Genomic DNA, 21,562 nt, shown 5'->3' on the forward strand with positions numbered 1-21,562 from the left:
TTTCTTCTAGAGCAATAGAGGCACTGTATAACACTACTGCGAGAAAGGAGGCCAACTAACCCAAATGCCACAAATCACGTGGTGGGGGGACTTGCTTAAGCCGCTACGCCAAGCACACACCATACACACAAAAAGAAACTCACTTAAGAACACAAGAAGAGAGATGGAAGCCAAAACATTTTCTTGCCAGTTTCTTCTTCTTCTTTCACACACAATACACTATACACAAAGTCTAGATAAGTTACAACATAAAGGAAAGTGGCCTACTAACTCAAACAATGCATAACTAACTATACCAATCAACTGGTGCTATAACTATGCAAGCTGTAGGTGGGTGCAACAACCAAATATAATAAGTGATAAGTCAATGGCCATGTGAGTATCATGACCATCGACGTGCTAATTGTAGATGTGTGAACTCATCTAACTAGACAGTCCATCAATATCAACACGGGTTGAGCTTGCCATCTCAACACTCCCCCTCAAGATCAATTGTATCTCTACAACTCCAAGTAAGCTAGAACAACAGTAGGTTCATATGACTTCGAACACAACAACACCAGTTCAGTCTCCAAAAACATCTATGCCGAGAACCGAGCGAGAGTGGGCACATCAGCTTGCTCCACAAAGTTCTGACATGGTGGAAGACACTTCTGACCACAAGGAAGAGAAAAAGTTATGTAAGCTCTCCAATGAAGAATATCACATGATCATGGCTTATAGACAAAAGAAGATTGAGGAGCTCGACCAAAGGATTTCCCTTCAAGAAAAGCTACTCAATGAAGGTATACATGATTTTCTCTCTTCAAATTTGGCGTATAAGTCTAGATGTTGCAGGGCTATCGAGAACCTCCATCAAGAATGGGCCCCCTTGTTGGAGAAAGAGATCCGGAGTATATTCCATTCTTTCATCCTCTTCCATCTACTCTGGTGCAAGGTACTTTAGATTCGTCTTTTACCTCTTCAGTTCTGTAATATACTAGTAGAAATCATAAGGAAGAAAGAGTACAGTCTGTTGACTACGGAAAAGGTTCTCTTGAGGACCAATTCTTGTATGTTAACACACGTCATGGGGATTATAAGAAAAAACCAAGCACTTCTTCTTCTACCCTTCCTTCTTTTCAATTTACTTCTCAAAATCAGAATGAATTTGGTGTTCCTATTCCTTCATTACATGGAGCATCTTCATCATCATCTTTTCATTTTCAATCATTAAATGGGAAAAATGAACAAATGCATCTTCACCTTTTACTTCACAAATTCAAAACCCACCCATCCCACCATCTTCTTTCGCTGCTTCTCCACTTCCATTCACACCATTCACATTCCCATTTCAGACACCTCATATTGCACCGCACATCACATCAGGGGGTTATGGAAACATAGGCATACCTTTTAGGACCTCATCCTTGCCTCAGCCGGGTGGTGTTCCACCTTCTTCTCACAAACTTTCAGGATCATTGTAGCCTGGGTATCCCACCCAGTCTCTCTCAAGTGTGGATCAGTCGGTACCACAATTTGCCTCCATGGCCTTACCTACTGGACCTTTTGGTCATCCTGTTGTGCCCTGGCCAAACTTTGGACAAAGGGCTTCCGTGTCCCACTCCCTTCACCTATATTGGCACCTTATGGAAACATTCATATTCTAGTTCCTCTACCTTAATTGGCACTCATTGGACATTCACAAACCATTCCTGCCTACTCACCTCTTCCCCCTCCTTTTTCTTATCAAACCCCTCCACCACCACCACCAACTTATTCCACCAATCCATCTTACCCCACTTTCATGACACCTCATGGTTCTACCTCATCTTTAGCCAAGCATGCATTCAATGGCAAGACTCGTTTCAATAGGTCTAACTTTACCACTTGGTCGAACTTGATGAGACATGTCCTTGACTCATAGAACCTATGGGATCTTGTGCAGGGACTCGAACCCCAACCCGATCTCGCACTTGTTCCATACGCGGTCGTCCACTCATGGAAGGCTAGGAATGCCTCCGCTATTGTCAAGGTGATGCAGAGCTTGTTGCTTGAGTTTCATTTTCAGCTTTAGCATTTTAACTTAGTGTCAGAGTAATGGGCACACTTGATTGACTGCTATGCGGCTCGAGATAGGACCCGTCATATCAATCTTGACCATGAGCTTCAAATTTTCAAAATCTCTGACCAGGATGACTTGAAAGTCAAGTTGGCTGAGTATCCGTGTCTTCTTGCCGAATTCTCCATTAGGAAGACTCCCAAGTCCTCTGACAATTAGGTCACATTGTTTCTAAACAAACTCACCAAAAAATACTTCAATTTTGTGAAAGATATAGTTTCAAAGCCTATCATGACTACTTTCTATGAATTTGAGTGTCAATTGTTCGTTATGCATGGTTATTTGATTAATTTCATATGAATAATCCCTCAGAGGGGGCTCTTATTGCTCATTCTCAGAAGGGGCAGTAAGGAAAGTGCAAACAAAATTAAACTTCCAATCAAAATAAAAAACAAAATCAATCAGGAAAATCACAAGGAAACTCCCTGTCACAACTCAAACCAAGGTAGCAAAATGTACCTTAAAAGAATAGGCATTGTCAACATTGTCAAAAGGCTGGTCATTTGATGACGAGTCTCTATCAAAGGCAAGAGGTACAACACCAAAATCTAAGTCTCAGACCTCAGCCCTTCAGTCAGGCAACCCCCAACAGGGCAGGAAGGGTAATAGCAAGGGGCAGTTTAAAGCTTAGACTCACACTATCACCGGTCAGCCATCTGAGTCGATAACGTTCTCAACTCCAGAGGGCTTTTCTGATTGGTTTGCAACAGTCCACATCGTCTCCGTAGAGACATCAAATGCGAGTCTCATCCATATCTGTGAGTTGTCTCAGAGGCCCATTCGTCATAGCCGAGCACTTCAACTCCTGTTTGGATTGTGGACAATGAAGCTGCATATCACATAACTCCTATATATTGAGATGGCAAGCTCAACATGTGCGGACATTGATGATGGACCCCCTGGCTAGATAGATCTGCACATCTACACTTAGCATGTTGGTGGTCATTATGATACTCACATGGCTACTGACTTATCACTTATTATATTTAGTTTATTACACCTACCTACAGCTGACAAAGATATAGCGCTAGTCGATTAGTGTAGTCTATTATGCACTGTTTAACTTAGTAGGCCACTTTCCTTTATGTTGTATATTATCTATACGTTGTGTACATTATATAGTGTGTGGAAGAAGAAGAATAAATCAACAAGAAAACATTTTGGCCTCCATCTCTCTTCTTGTGTTCTTGAGTGAGCTTCCTCTTTTGTATACATAGTGTGTTTGGTACAGCAGCTCAAGTAGGCCCCCCTTCACATGATTCTTGACATGGTATCAGAGCCATGCCACTGAGAGAGGCTAATTTTGAAGGCTGAAGTGAAGGAAAAGAAGCAAGATTTGAGCAAGAAAGCAATGGGTAAGAAGCTCTCCCATTCTTCCACTCTTTCTCTTGAATAGTGTTTGTGGAGGCACCGGTAGCAGAGTAGAGTGAAAATCTCAAATTGCTATGAGATTTGATGTGTGAGCAGAGAGCTGTACATTTTGTAGATTTTTTGGGTATCTGAGGCCGTTTCAAACCCCATTTTAGAGCCGCAAGGTTGCGGACAATTGTTTCAGGGTACATTGTGATTTCGGCTGTATTGACCGGAAGTGGGTGCACAAGTTACAAATTTCGAATCTGTAATTTTTTAGGTGTTTTCTAGGAAGCAAACATGAGGTTTATCTGCAAACAGATTGCAAATTACGCGTAATATTGAGCAATCAGTGAAAAAGATTGCTTGGTGTATTGCTGTGTACTTGTTGTGTAAGGTTACAGAAGAATTACTTGTTGTGTTGTATCCTTCTTTGTGATAATGGTAGAGAACAGTGGAAATCCCATTATTGAGAAGCTCAACAAGAATAACTACCCTTCATGGAAGTTCCGTGTGACGAACTTTCTCATTGGAAAAAATGGCCTTTATGAGTTTATTTCAAGTGAAAAAAAGGAGCCAGAGCTGGGTATCCCTCTGATTACAGATGAATTAAATGCATGAAAAGAATGGAATGCAAAAGATAAAAAGGTGATGTATTGGCTATCTATAATCATTAATAATACTATACTAAGACATATTAGGAATGCAGAAACTTCACATTTAGCTTTGACAATTTTTGAGAATATATTTTCAGTAAATACAAAGGCACAAAAGATTCAACTCAAGCAAGAGTTGAATACCTTGAAAAAAGGAAATATGTCTGTCAATGAGTATGTTTTGAAGGTGATAAGCATTGCAAATGCTTTAGCAACGATTGATGCAATGCCTAATGATGATGATTTGGTTTCATCCACTTTGAGTGGCCTTAATAATAAAAAGGTATGAAAATCATTTGTTACTTCAGTATATGTACAGAAGCCATTTCTAGATTTTGATGAGCTGGTCTCTCTCATGGTTACCGAAGAGATCAATATGCAAAGTGACTCATCTGAAAGAAATTGTGAACAGGTCCAAGCATTTTACTCAAGTTCAGGAAGAAGACATGGTAGATCCTCTTCGAGAGGCCATGGTATGGGACGCACTGGCGATAACCAATAAAACAGGTTCAATCAGCAATTTGGTGAAATGCAGGTTTCTAGAGGCCGTGGAAACTTTAGAGGCAGAGGGAGCTCTAGAGGAAAAGGTGGATGGCAGAATAGAGGTTCTTGAAATTATGTTATTGTTTGCCATTATTGTAGCAAAACAAGTCATATTGCAACTCATTGCTATGCTAAGGATGATATTCGCAGTGGTAAATTGCAGCAAGGAAAATATGTATTGACTTCACAACAAAATGAAGACAGAAATGAGTGTCTATTTGTTATGCAGCATATGATAAATGTGGTTACAAGAAAGGGAACACATGATGATGTATAGTATGTCAATTCAAGTGCATCTAATCATATGGCCAGTCATGTTGAATAGTTTGGAGAGATGCAGGACTTACAAAATCCAAGTTATGTGCAGACAGGTGATGATTCATGCCACCCAATTTCACACATTGAAAAGATTTTCTTGTCCTTGCATGGTAGCTAGACAAAGAGTCTGACAGATATATTACATGTGCCATCAATCACAAAGAATCTAGTGCCTATTGGCCAAATGGTAGAGCAAGGTTTGCAAGTCCGATTCAATGCAAAAGGTTGTTTTGTAGAAGAATTTAATAAGTGCAGGTTGGTCGCAAAAGAAAGTAGAGTTGGCCGCATGTTCACTTTAGATAGGGAATTCTTGCAATGGATGCAGCTATGTATGCTAAAGGAAAAGGAGTGGTTGCAGTAATTGAAATATGACATAAACGTATTGGACATGCAACTGTGTAAAGGTTGAAATTAATGCAATCCAAAGAATTGGTTACAGGGTTGCCTTCTTTTAGAGTTGCAAAATTGCATAAAGTCTGTGAAACATGGCAATTTGGTAAGCAGGTGAGACAATCCTTCTCTCATGATAGAAAAGTGAGTAGAGATATACTTGATGTAGTGCATATAGATGCTTGGGGGCTTACACAGAATGTATATCTTGGTGGTAGTAAATACTTTGTCACATTTATTGATGACTGTTCAAGGAAGCTATGGATATATTTCATGAAAAAAAATAATGATGTCTTTGAGCACTTCAAATCTTTCAAGGCAGCTGTTGAAACAAAAACAAGCTTGAAAGTGAAGTGTTTGAGATCAGATGGAGAGGGAGAGTACCTCTCTAATGAGTTTAGTGGCTTCTTGAGGACTCATAGGATAAAGAGGTAATTTATTTGTAGGTATACCCCACAGCAAAATGGGGTTGTAAAAAGAAAAAATAGACATATTGCAGAAGTCGCACGGACATTAATGGCTGAAAAGAATATAACAAAATATTTTTTGTCTGAAGCTGTCCATACTATTGTCTAAATTATAAACAAAACTCCCACAGCTGCAGTTCATGGGATGACTCCTGAAGAATGCTTTACTGGCAAGAAGCCTGATGTATCACACTTGAAAGTATTTGGCTGTGTTGCATATGTTCATGTGCCAAATGAGCTATAAAAGAAGCTTGATCCAAAGGCTGAGAAATGTATTTTAATTCGATACTCTTTAGAGCAAAAAGGGTATCGTTGTTATAACTCTGTCACAGGTGAGTTCAGAGTGAGCAAGAATGTTATTTTTTATGAGATGAGCACTTGGTATACACCTGCTGGTGATGTATTAGATGATGATAATGATCATGATAGCTATGTGTAGAAAGAAAAGTAAGAATCACGGAGTCTTGGTGGAGTAGAAACATCATCTGGTACTACACCTACAGTGAGCCCTTAGTTTAGGAGACTAAGAAGTAGCCCCACATCTTCAAGTGGATCTATAAGTATCGTAGGCAAAGACAAAGGAAATAAGAAAGTACTAGATGGTAATGATATATCTACTAGTCATTTGGGATTTGATGGAGATTCTAGTGGTTTAGAGAGTTTAGATGATGAGCTTGGTATTCCTTCAGTCAACAGGATACCAGGTGTACAGAGAGCTCATGGTAATGTAAAGGCTCCAATGAGTAATCTAGTGGTACGCAGGTCTAGCAAGGTCAGATACCCTATTAAAAGATTTGGTTTTAAAGATTATGTAGCTCATCATTATATTTATATGGTGGAAACTAGTTGAGGATGTTGAGCCCACTTATTTTGAGGATGTTGTTGGTCATACTCATTGGGATGTGGCAATGGATGAGAAGATGACTGTATTAGAAGCCAATAAGACTTGGAATTTGATACCCTTGCCCAAGGATAAGAAAGCTATTGGCTGTAAGTGGATTTACAAAGTCAAGCATAATGCAAATGGTTCTGTTAGCAGGTATAAGGCTACGTTGGTTGCAAAAGGCTATGTTGAAACATATGGCATAGATTATGAAGAGACATTCAATCCAGTTGCTAGGATGGCAACTGTTAGATGATGATTGCCTTGGCAGCAACCAAAGGTTGGAGTTTGCAACAAATGGATGTTAAGAGTGCCCCTTCTTGCATGGTGAATTGCAAGAAGAAGTTCATATGGAACAGCCAGCAGGTTATGAGGATTTAGAGCATCCCACATATGTGTACAAGTTAAAGAAGGCACTCTATGGGCTGAAACAAGCACCTAGAGCATGGTCTGACAAGATTGGAGAGTATCTTGTCAATATTAGATTCTGTATTTCCAATGCTGTCACTCACTTTATGTGAGAATGGGAGATGCAAGTTTGGTCATTATAGTCATTTATGTGGATGACTTGATTATTACAGGTAACAATGACAATGGGATTACTGAAGTTAAGGACTTCTTGAAGAAAAAGTTTGAGATGAAGGATTTGGGTGAGATGAGATACTTTCTTAGTATTGAGGTGATCAAATGTGATGATGATATTGTTGAGATATCGAGCTCCACTCGTGATACGCCAGGGTGACCGTTGTGCATTTATGTCACCGACGTGTTAGTTGCAGACGTGGTTGGTACACCGCCCCTGAATAATAGCTACACGATAGCTATCCTTATCTACTCTAGTTTGTGGCTCAGTTAGCATGCCACCTTAGTTAGTTGAGTTTGGTTTGAGACCCATATATACAGGGTTCTTCTATTTCTTTGTAAGTGAGTTCATTTTGGCTTCCACAACTAAGAAGAGGAAAACTGTTTTCAGCCTCCACCCTTGTGTGTATTCCCCCATTGTGCAAGCAAGATAGCTACAAGTGAGACTCCTTCCTTCTCTCCCACAATCTTGACATGGTATCAGAGCCTTGTTCGTGGTAAGGAGCTCAAGAAAGCAAGCCAAGCTCGCGGTGTTCTGGTAAGAGGAGCAGTGTTGCTTTCATTTTCTGTTTTGGGAGCAGATCTCTGCAGGTAGCACAGCCGGAAAGTGCAGGAGTGCATTGTCTCAGGTTGAGACGCCCTTCGCGGTGAAGCAAGAGGGCAGTATATGCTGCGGAAAAGAGCTTTAGCTCTTTGCGACCCTGTTTTTTTGATTTGAGGCCATTTCGGGGCCTGTTTTGGAGGCGGAAGTTTTCTGCACGCACTTAGGAAACGTCCCAGTTTTATGCTGTGCAGCCACTGTTCTACAGGTCGGTGAATAGTTACTATAAAAATTGCATCGTATGCTTGTGCACAGAGACATTGGGAGTTACAGAATCATCCCTGTTGCCTATTGATGCAAAATCGTCACTAGGAAGTGACTGTGTGGTCAAATACCACTTTCGCCAGTTTTGCAGATTTTCCCTTGTGAGGGTGAAGCTGTGGTTTTTGCAGTGACAGAATTTTTTGCAGACTTCTGTAATGGCATCTGATTCTCTTTCACAGATTGTCACTGAAAAGCTTGACAAGAACAACTTCCAAGCATGATAGTTTAGAATGACAAATTTCCTTATGGGAAAAGGATATTGGGAATTTGTTGCAGGAAATGAATAAGAACCAGTTCTTCCTGATGTTCCCAATCAACAGCAAATGCAGGCATTTAAAGCATGGCATGAGAGAGTCAGGAAAGTTATGTATTGGCTGTCTATCAGCATTTCCGACTCTATGATTGTGCATATTCAGGATGCAAGTACGCCAAAGGAGGCATGTGATACTCTGTCAAAGATGTATAGCACAAATACGCAAGCCAGGAAAATGCAGCTCAAGCAAGAGTTGCACAATGTGCAAAGAGAAAATATGAGTATCAATGACTACCACATGAAGGTGAAGAAGATTGCAGATGCACTTGCTTCCATTGGGTCGCCAGTGGAAGATGATGATTTAGTTTCTGTGACCTTGAATGGTCTAGGAAAGGATTATGCGCAGTTTCGGACATCCATTTCCGTCCGTGAAAGATTTCCTGATTTTGAAGAGTTGATTGCTCTTCTAATTTCTGAGGAGCAGAGAAATGGTGGTGCATCTTCTTCAGGAGGAACTTCAAAAGAAGCTGTCTTCTACTCAAATGCTGGAAGAGGTAGAGGCAGAGGTAGAGGAGGCCGATTTGGAGGCCGTGGTAGAAATCAAAATATGCAGCAAACTCAAGAAAACCAGTCCTACGGAGGAGGACGTGGTAACTCTAGAGGCAGGGGGAGCCAAAGAGGTCGTGGTGGATGGCAGAGAGGTCAAAATGCAAACAGTAATGTTGAATGCTACTACTGTGGTAAAATGGGTCATATGGCTAAAGACTGCTATAAAAAGCAGAATGACATCTTGAATGGAAAACTGCAACAAGGGAATTACGCATCTTCTAGCAGACAGGGTGATGACAGAAATGAGCATTTGTTCATGGTGCAGCACATGAACAATTCTGTAACAAGTGGAGAAGAAAGCAATGATGTATGGTATGTTGACTCAGGTGCATCAAACCACATGACAGGTCATGCAGAATGGATGGAAGATGCAAGGAAAATGGAAAAACCAGGATTTGTGGAGACTGGTGATGATACTGCACATCCTATTGTGCAGATTGGAAAAATTCCTTTGTCTATGCAGGATGGGAAAAAGAAATACCTGTCCGATGTATTTCATGTCCCGAATATCACCAAGAATCTGGTTTCTGTTGGTCAAATGGTTGAGCAGGGCTTGCAGGTCAGATTTAATCCTCATGGATGCTTTGTTGAGGATATGAAAAATAAAGGTCGCTTGATAGCAAAAGGAAAGAAGAAGGGCAGAATGTTTACATTGGATGCAGACATGCCTGAATTGAGTGCAGCAATGTTTGCACATGGGACCGGTGTAGTTGCAGATATTGATATCTGGCATAAACGCATTGGTCATGTTAATGTACAGCGACTTAAATCAATGCAGGCCCAAAATATTGTTGCAGGATTGCCTAAGTTCAAGGTTGCAGAAATGCATAAGATATGTGAAGCCTGTCAGTTTGGAAAACAGGCAAGGAAACCATTTCCTAGACATGTTCAAGAGAGTCAGAAGCCATTGGAATTAATCCACTCTGATGTGTGGACTACTAAAGCTGCATCTCTTGGAGGCTGTCATTATTTTGTCAGTTTTATTGATGACTATAGCAGAAAAGTTTGGGTGTATTTTATGAAAAAGAAAAGTGAAGTTTTTGGGCATTTCAAAACTCTTAAAGCTATGGTTGAAAAAGAAACAGGTCTGCAGATAAAATGCCTAAGGTCAGATGGAGGGAGAGAGTACCTCTCAAATGAGTTTGCAAGGTTCTTGCAGGAGCATGGCATAAAGCAGCAATATTCATGCAGTCATACCCCACAACAAAATGGAATTGCAGAAAGAAAAAACAGACATATTGGAGAGGTGTCTCGTGCCATGCTCAATGAAAAAGACCTGCCAGATTTTTATTGGGCTGAAGCAGTTGCTACAGCAGTCTACATAATGAACAGGACTCCCACTGCAGCAATACATGGAATGACTCCAGAGGAGAGGTATACTGGTAGGAAACCAGATATTTCTCATTTGAAAATTTTTGGTTGCATTGCCTATGTACATGTGCCAGATGAGCTGAGATCCAAGTTGGATCCAAAAGCTGAGAAGTGCATCTTTATTGGTTACTCTCTGCAGCAAAAAGGGTATAGATGCTATAACCCTTCTACTCGTAAGTTTACAGTGAGCAGAGATGTTGTTTTTGATGAGATGAGTAGCTGGTATAAACCAGTAAATGTGATTGATGATGTAGATGCACAAAATGGTAATGCTGCACAGAATTCACAGCAGCAGTCACAAAATATTAGTGGACCTGGAGCGTCCTCTAGCAGTGGTTCACATTCTTCGCCATGGACAGGCAGATTGAGATCAGGAGAATCTTCTCAAAGTAATGCAGATAGTGGTATGCAGGTATCACGAAAAGGAAAAGAGAAGGTTGATCAGCCCATGTTTGATGTGAATGCAGGTCACTCTTATGTGGATGGAGAATCCAGTGGCTCAGAACAGAGCATTGATGATGAGTTGGGTATTCCTTCTATTGTTACACCTGGAGTAAGGAAGACTAGGGATGTTTTGAGAGCACCTGGGAGTGAACCCACTTTGCGCAGGTCTACCAGAGTTAGGTATCCTGTGGATAGGCTGAAATATGATGGATTTACAGCCATTCACTATGCATATATGGTCAAGGTGATACAGGAACCAAAACCCACTTCTTTTGAGCAAGCCATGGGAAAAGAAAAATAGGAGAAAGCCATGGATGAAGAAATGGATGCCTTGGAAGCAAACACTACATGGGAATTGGTGCCTTTGCCTAAAGGTAAGAATGCAATTGGCTGTAAGTGGGTTTATAAGGTGAAGCACAATGCTGATGGTTCTGTGAACAGATACAAGGCAAGATTAGTAGTCAAGGGGTATGCACAAACATATGGCATTGACTATGAAGAAACATTCAATCCAGTTGCAAGGATGGCAACCGTAAGAGCAGTCATTGCTATGGCTGCATCAAAGGGATGGTCTTTACATCAGATGGATGTAAAGAATGCCTTCTTGCATGGTGATTTGCAAGAAGAGGTCTATATGGAGCAGCCACCAGGTTATGTGCATGATGTTCATCCTGAGTTTGTTTGCAGGTTGAAGAAAGCTTTGTATGGCTTGAAGCAAGCACCTAGAGCATGGTCTGACAAGATAGGACAGTATCTTGTCACTATTGGCTTTCAGATTTCCAAGGCAGATTTCTCACTTTATGTGAGAAAAACAGAGAAAGGTATTATGCTACTTGTCATTTATGTTGATGATTTGATTATGACAGGTGACAGTGATGAAGATATCCTTCATGTGAAAATGCTATTGAAGCAGAAGTTTGAGATGAAGGATTTGGGAGAGCTGCGTTATTTCTTGGGCATTGAGGTGATTAGATCACCAAGTGGGATACAGCTCTTGCAGAGGCAGTATGGATTGGACATGCTGTCCAAATATGGGATGACAGGATGTAAGCCTATTTCAGTTCCCTTGGAGCAGAATGTGAAGCTGAGCGCAGATGCAGGTGAGCTTCTGGAAGACCCTACTATGTACAGACGCATAGTAGGAAGCTTGATTTATATGACTATTACCAGGCCAGATTTGAGCTATGCTGTTGGATTGGTAAGTCAGTTTATGCAGGCTCCAAGGAAACCACATTTGGATGCGGCTAGACGCATACTCAGGTATGTGAAGTCCACATTGCAGTATGGACTATTTTATGAGACTGGGGTTCAGATACAGTTGCATGGATACACTGATGCTGATTGGGCTGGTAGTATTTCTGATAGACGATCTACCAGTGGATATGTGTTCTCTTTTGGAAGTGCTGCAGTCACTTGGAGCAGCAAGAAACAGCCTACAGTTGCCTTGTCAAGCACAGAGGCTGAGTACAGGGGTGCAGCAATGGCTGCATGTGAGGTAGCTTAGTTGCATAAGCTACTTTATGATATGCATCAGTCTACAGATGGGCCAGTTGTCATTTATTGTGACAACATGAGTAGTATACACTTGGCAAATAACCCAGTCTATCATGCTAGAACAAAGCACATTGAGGTGCATTATCACTATGTGCGAGAGAGGGTTTTACTAGGTCTTATTGATCTAGTTTATGTCAGCACAGAGGATCAGGTAGCTGACATATTCACGAAGGCATTGGGCGCAGAGAAGCTGCGCAAGTTCAGAGACCTGCTTGGTGTGCAGGAATTGGGATTGAGCTCGAGGGGGAGTGTTGAGATATCGAGCTCCACTCGTGATACGCCAGGGTGACCGTTGTGCATTTATGTCACCGACGTGTTAGTTGCAGACGTGGTTGGTACACCGCCCCTGAATAATAGCTACACGATAGCTATCCTTATCTACTCTAGTTTGTGGCTCAGTTAACATGCCACCTTAGTTAGTTGAGTTTGGTTTGAGACCCATATATACAGGGTTCTTCTATTTCTTTGTAAGTGAGTTCATTTTGGCTTCCACAACTAAGAAGAGGAAAACTGTTTTCAGCCTCCACCCTTGTGTGTATTCCCCCATTGTGCAAGCAAGATAGCTACAAGTGAGACTCCTTCCTTCTCTCCCACAATCTTGACAGATATATGGCTATCCCAAAGACAGTATGGCTTGGATATGTTATCCAAGTATGGCATGACGGCATGTAAGCCTCTTTCAGTACTATTGGAGCAAAATGTCAAGTTGAGTGCTGATATTGAAGATGAGATAGAAGACCCTACTATGTTCAGGAGCATAGTAGAGAGTTTGATTTACATTACCATTATAATGCCACACTTGAGCTATATTGTTGGCCTTGTTAAACAATTTATGCAGATACCTAAAAAGCCTCATTTGGATGCAGTTAGACGTATATTGAGGTATGTGAATTCCACTTTACATTATGGAATTTTTTATGAGCCAGGTAAGGATATACAGATCTTTGGATACACAAATGCAGATTGGGCTGGTAGTATGTCAAATAGATCTACTTGGATTCATATTTTTCCTTGGTAGTGCAGCAATTACATGGAGCAGCAAAAAGTAACCTATAGTTTCTTTATCGAGTATAGAGGCCGAGTATAGAGATGTTGCTATGGCAGCATGTAAGGTGGTATGGCAGCAAAAGTTATTAGGTGATTTGGATGTGCAGAGAGATGGTCTAGTTGTCATTCATTGTGACAACATGAGCAACATACAGCTAGCTAAAAATCCAGTGTTCCATGCTAGGACAAAACACATTGAGATACACTACCACTTTGTGAGAGAGAAGGTACTTGCAGGGGAGATTGACTTGGTATATGTTAGCACATAAGATCAGATAGCTGACATTTTTACAAAGGCATTGGGTCCAAAGAAGCTTCGAAAGTTCTGAAGCTTAGAATTGAAGAGATAAAGTTGAGATTGAGAGGGGTGTTGAGATGGCAAGCTCAACATGTACAGACATTAATAATGGATTACCTAGCTAGATGGGTCCGCACGTCTACACTTAACATGTTGGTGGTCATTATGATACTCACATGTCCATTGACTTATCACTTATTATATTTAGTTTGTTACACCTACTTACAGCTGGCAAAGATATAGCGCCAATAGATTAGTGTAGTCTGTTATGCATTGTTTAACTTAGCGGGCCACTTTTCTTTATGTTGTATATCATCTATACTTTGTGTACATTATATAGTGTGTGAAAAAAGAAGAAGAAATCAGCAAGAAAACGTTTTGGCCTCCATCTCTCTTCTTGTGCTCTTGAGTGAGCTTCCTCTTGTGTATACATTGTGTGTTTGGTGCAGCAGCTCAAGCAAGTCCCCTCACCACGCGATTCTTGACACTATAGAGGACATCTTCTGTACCTGAGCCCCTACAACCATGCAGATCCGCATAGGAAACAACTCCTCGATCAAATTTTCACACTCAAGTTTGCGTCAGTTTTGCAATTAACAAGGGTCCAAATCTGGCTTCGTTGGACAATGTATATCATATTCCTCAACTTGGTGTGAACTTGTTACCTGTTCAACAGCTTTGCCGATTGGGGCGAGCAGTTTTCTTTACAGCGACCACAATTGAGGTCCTTGACTCTTAAACTCGTTTAGTGATTGCTCGCAATGAGGCACAACCTAATGGCCTATACCACATGACACACTTTCTAACTGAGCCGACAGTCGAGGGCTCCCTGTTCCATAGCTTCCAAACATTTGCCACATCTTAGGAGCCTACGAACAATGAGCGTCTTTGGCATTTTCACTTAGGACATCTTGGTTATGACTCTCTTTATGAGTTGTCACACTGTGAGTTGGTTGAGGGCCTTCCCCGTTTGAAGCTAACTCACGATGTCTGTAAAGCCTATCAGCTCGGGAAGTAGCATCGTACCCCTTTCTCTCAGTAGTCCACGCATCGTGTTGAGGCATCTCTTAGATTGATTCACGTTGATCTTTATGGGCCGACATCCACAGCCGCCTTAAACGGCGCGGTGTATTTCTTTTTGATAGTGGATGATCATTCTAGATACATGTGGATGTACTTCCTCAAGCATAAGTCAAATGCTTTCACATACTTTTTTGCTTGGGTGGTGTTGGTTCATAACCAGACTGGATGTCCTGTTGGTTGCATAAGGAGTCATAGCGGTGGTGAGTTTATCTCCCACGAGTTTTCCGAGTTTCTACAACAGCATGGCATCTCTTGGCAGCTCACCTCTACCAACTCTCCCTCTCGAAATGGAGTCATATAGCATAGGAACCGGACAGTCATGGAAATGGCATGCTCTATACTGTTCACAACAGAGCTCTCTGAGCGCCTTTGAGTCGAGGCTATTAACACTGTGCTGTACATCCTCAGCTGGTGCCCAATTGCAGCTCTTCCTCAAAAGACCCCGTATGAGGCATTATTTAACTCTTGGCCTATTATTTTCCACTTCAAAGTCTTCGGGTATCGTACCTACACACACACATGCCTAATGATAAGATAGAAAAGCTCACTCCCCGAGCTGAACTCCTTATTTTTGTCGAATATTCCTTTGAAGCAAAAGTCTATCGTTTGTTTCATCCTCAAACAAATAAGGCGATTGTTCGGAGAGACATCGTTTTTTACAAGAGGGATATCATGCAGCCCTCTATACCAGATTCCGATCCGATTCCTTCGTTCACATCATCGGAGATCATGCCCACTGAGTATGGTCTACTTCCCACTCCTAACATTCCTACGGATTCTTCAGCTCTTAGGCCCCCTCAACGAGACCCGATACCTCACTGGTATCAGTAGACCATGCGGGATTTAGGGATCTTACCACCGGATTTCACTCTGGAGGGACCTAGAAGATCTACATGGCTTGCTCCTCAGGCATCATTTACGTCGTTGTTTATAGCTGATTACATAGCGCATTCTGAGCCAGATACATGGCAAGAGGCTCTTCAGCACCCTCAATGGCAAGAGGGCATGGAGAAGGAGCTAGAGAGTATTGACCGAAATGAGATTTGGACATTGGTAGATTGTCCGAGCCACAAAAAAGTCATCAGGACAAAGTGGATTTTTAGGACCAAGCTAAAAGCTGATGGAATTTTTTACAAGTACAAGGCTCGCCTTGTTGTGCAAGAGTTTCGACAAAAGTATGGCATTGATTATAAAGAGACCTTTTGCTCCTACTACGCGATTGACATCTTTCCGGTTGCTTCTCACGCTAGCCACTCACCACAGTTGGCCGATACATCAAATGGATGTCAAGAGTGCCTTCTTGAATGGTTATCTCGAGGAGAAAGTCTACGTGGAGTAGCCACCGGGCTTTCCTTCTAGGAACCTGTGGGATAAGGTATTCCATTTGCAAAAAGCTCTTTATGGGCTGAAGCAAGAGCCGCAGTCTTGGTTCCATAGGATGGATGAGTTCTTACAAACTCTTGTATACCACTCTACCCTTATGACCCGAACTAATATGTTTGATCTACTGCAGAGGGAGTCAACTATATCCTGCTATACGCTGATGACTTACTCATTATAGGCTTAGATTTTGCTGCTATCACAAAAATTAAGGCAAATCTTAGTGCTACCTTTGAGATGACAGACCTTGGTTTATTGTCTTATTTCTTGGGGATGAGGTAGTTCAATCTAGGGGCTGTATTTTTGTGTCACAGCAGAAGTACGCACTTCAGCTTGTGGAACAATACACTACGGATTAGACACGGCCAGTGGCCACACCTCTTGATCCTACTGTCCACTTGTCGAAGGATACCCTAGGTTAGCCCTTCGATGCACGTACTTATCAGTCTGTTGTAGAGAAACTTCTTTGGCTAATTCATACTAGGCCATATTTAGCTTACTCAGTTAGCATACTCAATCAGTATTTCATAGCATCTAGGATATCACATTGGATTGCGTGTCTTTGTGTATTGCGTTATTTACCATGTACTTATTCTTATGGCCTGACATATGGTTCTGATTCTGATTGAGATCTTGATACCCTGCATTCCCATGGCAGCTACCTCTTTACCTTGGGCACGGCTCACATTTCCTAGTCTAGCCGTAAACAGGAGACGATGGCGGCTTCCAGAAAGAGGTTGAGTATAGGACTCTCTTCGATGGCACCACCAAGGCCATCTATCTGAGGAGGTTACTAGTGGCACATCATTTTCCTTGTGACTCTCCCACCGTTGTCCACTACGACAACCAAAGTGTCATTGCCCTTGTGGGCAATCCGATCATCACACCACGGATACAGGATGTGGGAGTCAACTTCCACTTTTCCAAAGAGCAGGTTGAGCTAGGCACTATCCACCTAGAGTTTGTGCCTTCATCAGATAATTTTATAGACATCTTGACCAAAGTGGTTAACCGGCCAGTTCTTCAATACATGCTATCCAGAATCGGCTTGGGTACATCCTCCCTTCTTCAAATTGACAGGGAGAGGGTGCTTTCCTCTTGCTTTCCCTTCTAGTTTGAGAAGGGGCGGCTTCTTCTCTTGATAGTGACAATGATGATACTTACAATTTTTAGATATTCATATACTCTTTTGTATTGTATTATGGACATTTGTAACTTCATCTACACTGTCAAGATTATATGATTGTAAAAGGGTGCTTGGGCAAGTGAACAATTCCCTTGCAAGGGCACTGTCCAAGTGGCACCATTGCATAGCATTTTGCTTGAGTATGATGTCTTGCATCTCCCTTTGCATTACCTCATGCATTGGCATTCTATTCATATAAACATACATCTGTGCATATTTATCGCTTTTCGGTCTTTTGGAGTGGTCAACTCTAGATCCACCATATTTGTGGCATTGCACATAGCAGTCTCCAAGGCAGTTTTTCCCCTAGCTTGCTTGCTTGCTTTGTTTGTCTTGCTTGCTTCACTTATTTGCTATACCCACACCTTAGTCATTTTTATTCTTCACGGACACCCAGTAATGAAAGGGATATTATGCTTGTTTTGTGAAGGCCTTGGGTCTCACCATCCCTTATCACTCTCTTGTATTGGGGCACGGATACTCAACAGGACGAAAACTAATTTGCAACCCTCATTTAATGCTAAATCTATCACACCTAAAAAGCCCTTTAAAACAAAGTCCATAGCTGATTTCATCAGCCTTTGTAGGGCTTGGTAGGCCACTAGGCGGCGGATGTGCAACCTTTGTCAAATGTCCTATCCTCTCTGGGGTGATCACTTGGCCTCCCTTGGTAAGATAACCATTGTCTCTCTAGTCTTAGTAGGCCACCAGGCAACCGACATGCACCCTTTGTCTGATACTTTGGCTTCTTTGGGATGAGATGCCTTGGGATAAAAGATAAGAAAAAAAAGCTTGGCTAGCCTTCATTCTCGTGGCACCATTGTTGGGCCTAAGAGGGAGTGTTGAGCTAAAAATGCATTAGCTTCACTTAAACAACCCCAAAACATGCTTAAATAATGAAGTAACCTTATTTATTTAAAAGAAATATGTTCCTAGAGAATGTCTATGTCCCATAAGCACAAACCCACTTAGGAGGGCCTAAACTTTCTATAAATAAGTATGCTGCCCTCCATTCACAACACATCTCGTTTTTGTAGGTTTCAGGTATTTTTAGCTTGCTGCCACACCCCTATCGCGGAGGGCATTGCAGTCTCAACTGTCCCTTACTGTCATCTATAGTTTGGCGTCTGTTTCTAGCCTTCCACTCGCAGTTTGCGGTTGTTTATAGCAAAGCGACTGTTGTTGATCACTCTCCAACTACCGCCTACTCAGTTTTCTCTCTCTTGCTGTCGTTGCTATTTTTCTCTCTCCTTAGCCTGTCACAACAGATTTTCTCTCTCCACTGCCTGCATTTGTTGTTTTCTCTCTCCTCACGTGCATTGTCTTTCTCTCTCCTCACCTACGTTTTTAGTCTTTCTCTCTCCTACACTGTCGTCTGCATCAAATCCAACCTTCCTTGGCTGCGTTTGCTGGTGTTTGACATCTGAAGGCTACCTTGCTACGATTCGAGATCTATTTAGAGTACAACACACTCTCCAGCTCATTACCCCTGCCCTAATCCTTGAGATATAGGAGTTCAAGGTTCAGTATTCATTCACTGCATAGTGTACTTGTTGCATGAGCATTGTATATTCAACAGTCATATCACTTCATTTATTTTCTTTGTTCATTGTCTCTAAATTACCCTGACCTTAATTGTGTTCTTTCATCAATATGTGCTTTGTCGTACGGTGTCTACTTATGTTTCTATGTTAGGGTATTTCTTTACACAAGGACCCCTAATGCGTTGGACATGTATGTCTTATTAAATGTCTCAAAAACACATAGGACAAAAGTTTAATACAACAAAAGTTATTGCTAAATTTTGAGTGTGCCTAAAGGCAATAAAAGAAAACATGAAGCATTGCGATCTTATCATGGGTTTTCTTTATTGTGCATATGTTAATGCCTACAAGTATGAATATATGTTTTGATTTTTACATAAATAGTTAGACTATTGATTACTATATCTATACCTCCTTTCATGTTTACAAGGGCATCATGTGTTGCTTCCATAAGCTGCTTCATTGCAATTTCTAGGCCTAAATCATCAGAGTGACCATTATCCACCATGTGGCCATGCTTGTATACTCCAACCATGGGGATTCCTTGCATAGGACTATCAAGTGTAGCTTGATCCATGTAACCTTCAAACTATGAACAAAAAATTTGGCTATCAGTTTGTTTGCATTTTGTATCCAACCAAATGGGGTAAAAATTAGTCACATGTTATTTTCTGCAGTTCACAAAATGTAGTAATCCATTAGAACAAGTGATATCAACTAAAAACGTCAGCCATCTTATTGTAGTTTACAAAGCATGTGCTTAAACCAAATGTAGATATAGAACCTACTGAAACAAATTAACGTTCTCTTCTTGTTTAACAAAAGAAACATGGCATTAGAACAAGTCTTTGCTAGAAAAATAAGCATTTTTGTTTATAAGGTCCACCAAAAGTTTTAAATGTATGTTTCAAAATTGGAAGATGGAATCAACCTAGAACAAGTTGTCCCTACTCTCTTTGTGCAATTGAAAGAATCCATCATAGGATACCATCAAAAGGAGAGTTGATGGATGAAATCTGCAAAACAAGGAATGAACTGAGTGACCAAGCGGCCTCCTATTTATAGATGTAGATCCTCCCAAAGTTTGGGTGTTTTGGTTTATGGGACAAAAACTTTGGTAATCTTTGAGTTTTGGGGCTGTCTTAATAAGCTAATGAAGATTTAATGTGTAATGCATCTTTTTTAGCTTAACATCCCTCTCTCTCTCTCTTAGACATCCTACAACCATTCTCGATGAGGAAGTCATATGGCTAGTTGTACCACTATTCATCAACCAAGGCCAAAAAGAGTGACAAACACAAGCCTTATAGCTCGTGCCGTACATGTAGAGTCCTTCGCAACTCTTGGATTCCTTAGCGTACTTGGAAGAATGAGAATGGAGATGCTTCTAGTAACATTGGTCCATCGTATGGGTATTCTTTGTTAAGATCAAAAGATGCATTACCCATTAAATCTTCATTAGCTCATTAAGACAACCCCAAAACTCAAAGATTACCAAAGTTTATATGTTCCATAATCCAAAACCCTACTTTTGGGAGGATCCGCATCTATAAATAGGAGGCTGCCCAGCCACCCAGATTATCCTTTATTGCATGTTTTCAGCCATCAGCTCCCCTTTCAGCACCTATCCATCTCCTAGAAACTATTGCCACATCGTACTGTCCTAGGACCGTGCAACATTTAATAAAAGGCAAGCCCGAATCTTAACCTCAGGAGATTACTCCAATACTAGTCAAAAATTGCCAATATAGCAATCCACCATGCAAATGGATCTAATGGATGAAGGAAGATTAACACTCCCCAACTAGAAGAGTGGGGGAAGAATCATAGGCAATTGAGATGTGCTTGTACTTGATCTCAAAAGATGGCTCCAATGTCAACGAAGTATCATGGACATGCCTCAAACTCAACATCAAGAGAGGGCTCCTATGCCAACAAAGAATGTGAAGGCACAACTGCCAAGGTGGCAGCCCTCCTAACACGAAAAAATAAACATAGTAGGAGTGTAGTAATTAATGGTTTTCTTATAGAAACACCTCAATTGAAAAGAAAGACGGATGTCAAAAGAAAAAATACCCAAGACCCAATCTTGTGAGAGAAGATACTATCTCCATCTCCATGTTTATGGAAGCAATACTTACCAAGGCAAGAATCAAAAAACCAAAACTTCAACCCAAGTAGAACCCGTGGGGAAGCACCAAACTCATGCTCAAGTGAAATAAAGAATGAAGGACTACCTTGTGAAACATCTCCGAACATAAGAGTTTTCTTCAAATCCATACTAATACTAAATTAGGTCTTCCAGTGACTTGCACTCAGTTCCTACATAACTAAAGGAGAAATGTAGACATAATCAAACTCCCACAAAATGGGGTTGTATGAACCTACTACTAAGCTTAATTATGAAGAGTTTGAACTTTCAGCTATGCCTACAATGAATAGTATTTCCTCAAATGAGAGATGATTTGTTTCATCTAAGAAGTACTCTAACTAAGATGCACCTTGTGAAGGAATATGAGACCAAGAAGAGATGTGCATTTGTGAATGATTCCTAGAAGAAGGGTAAGTAGATGGAGTGTTGTCCTCCAAATCAAGACCGTGATGCCTCAACAAAGCTTCCATTGAAGGAGTAGCCTAA

The 21,562-nt window shown here is 41.2% G+C and overlaps 1 protein-coding gene across 2 annotated transcripts in view; it reads right to left on the bottom strand.

Moving 5' to 3' along the window:
* LOC148026748 (uncharacterized) overlaps positions 1-21,562 on the bottom strand; it is a 110,432-nt gene that overhangs the window by 45,811 nt on the left and 43,059 nt on the right. For both annotated transcript variants that reach the window (XM_087691244.1, XM_087691245.1), the window contains exon 3: positions 19,336-19,513. In XM_087691244.1, the coding sequence (XP_087547370.1) occupies positions 19,336-19,513 (178 nt within the window). The remainder of the gene's footprint in view (positions 1-19,335; positions 19,514-21,562) is intronic.

This window comes from Lygodium microphyllum, chromosome 13 (genome assembly GCF_053477565.2).
Source record: "Lygodium microphyllum isolate KBCC chromosome 13, Lygodium_microphyllum_v1.1.10, whole genome shotgun sequence".
In the NCBI taxonomy this organism is placed as follows: domain Eukaryota; kingdom Viridiplantae; phylum Streptophyta; class Polypodiopsida; order Schizaeales; family Lygodiaceae; genus Lygodium; species Lygodium microphyllum.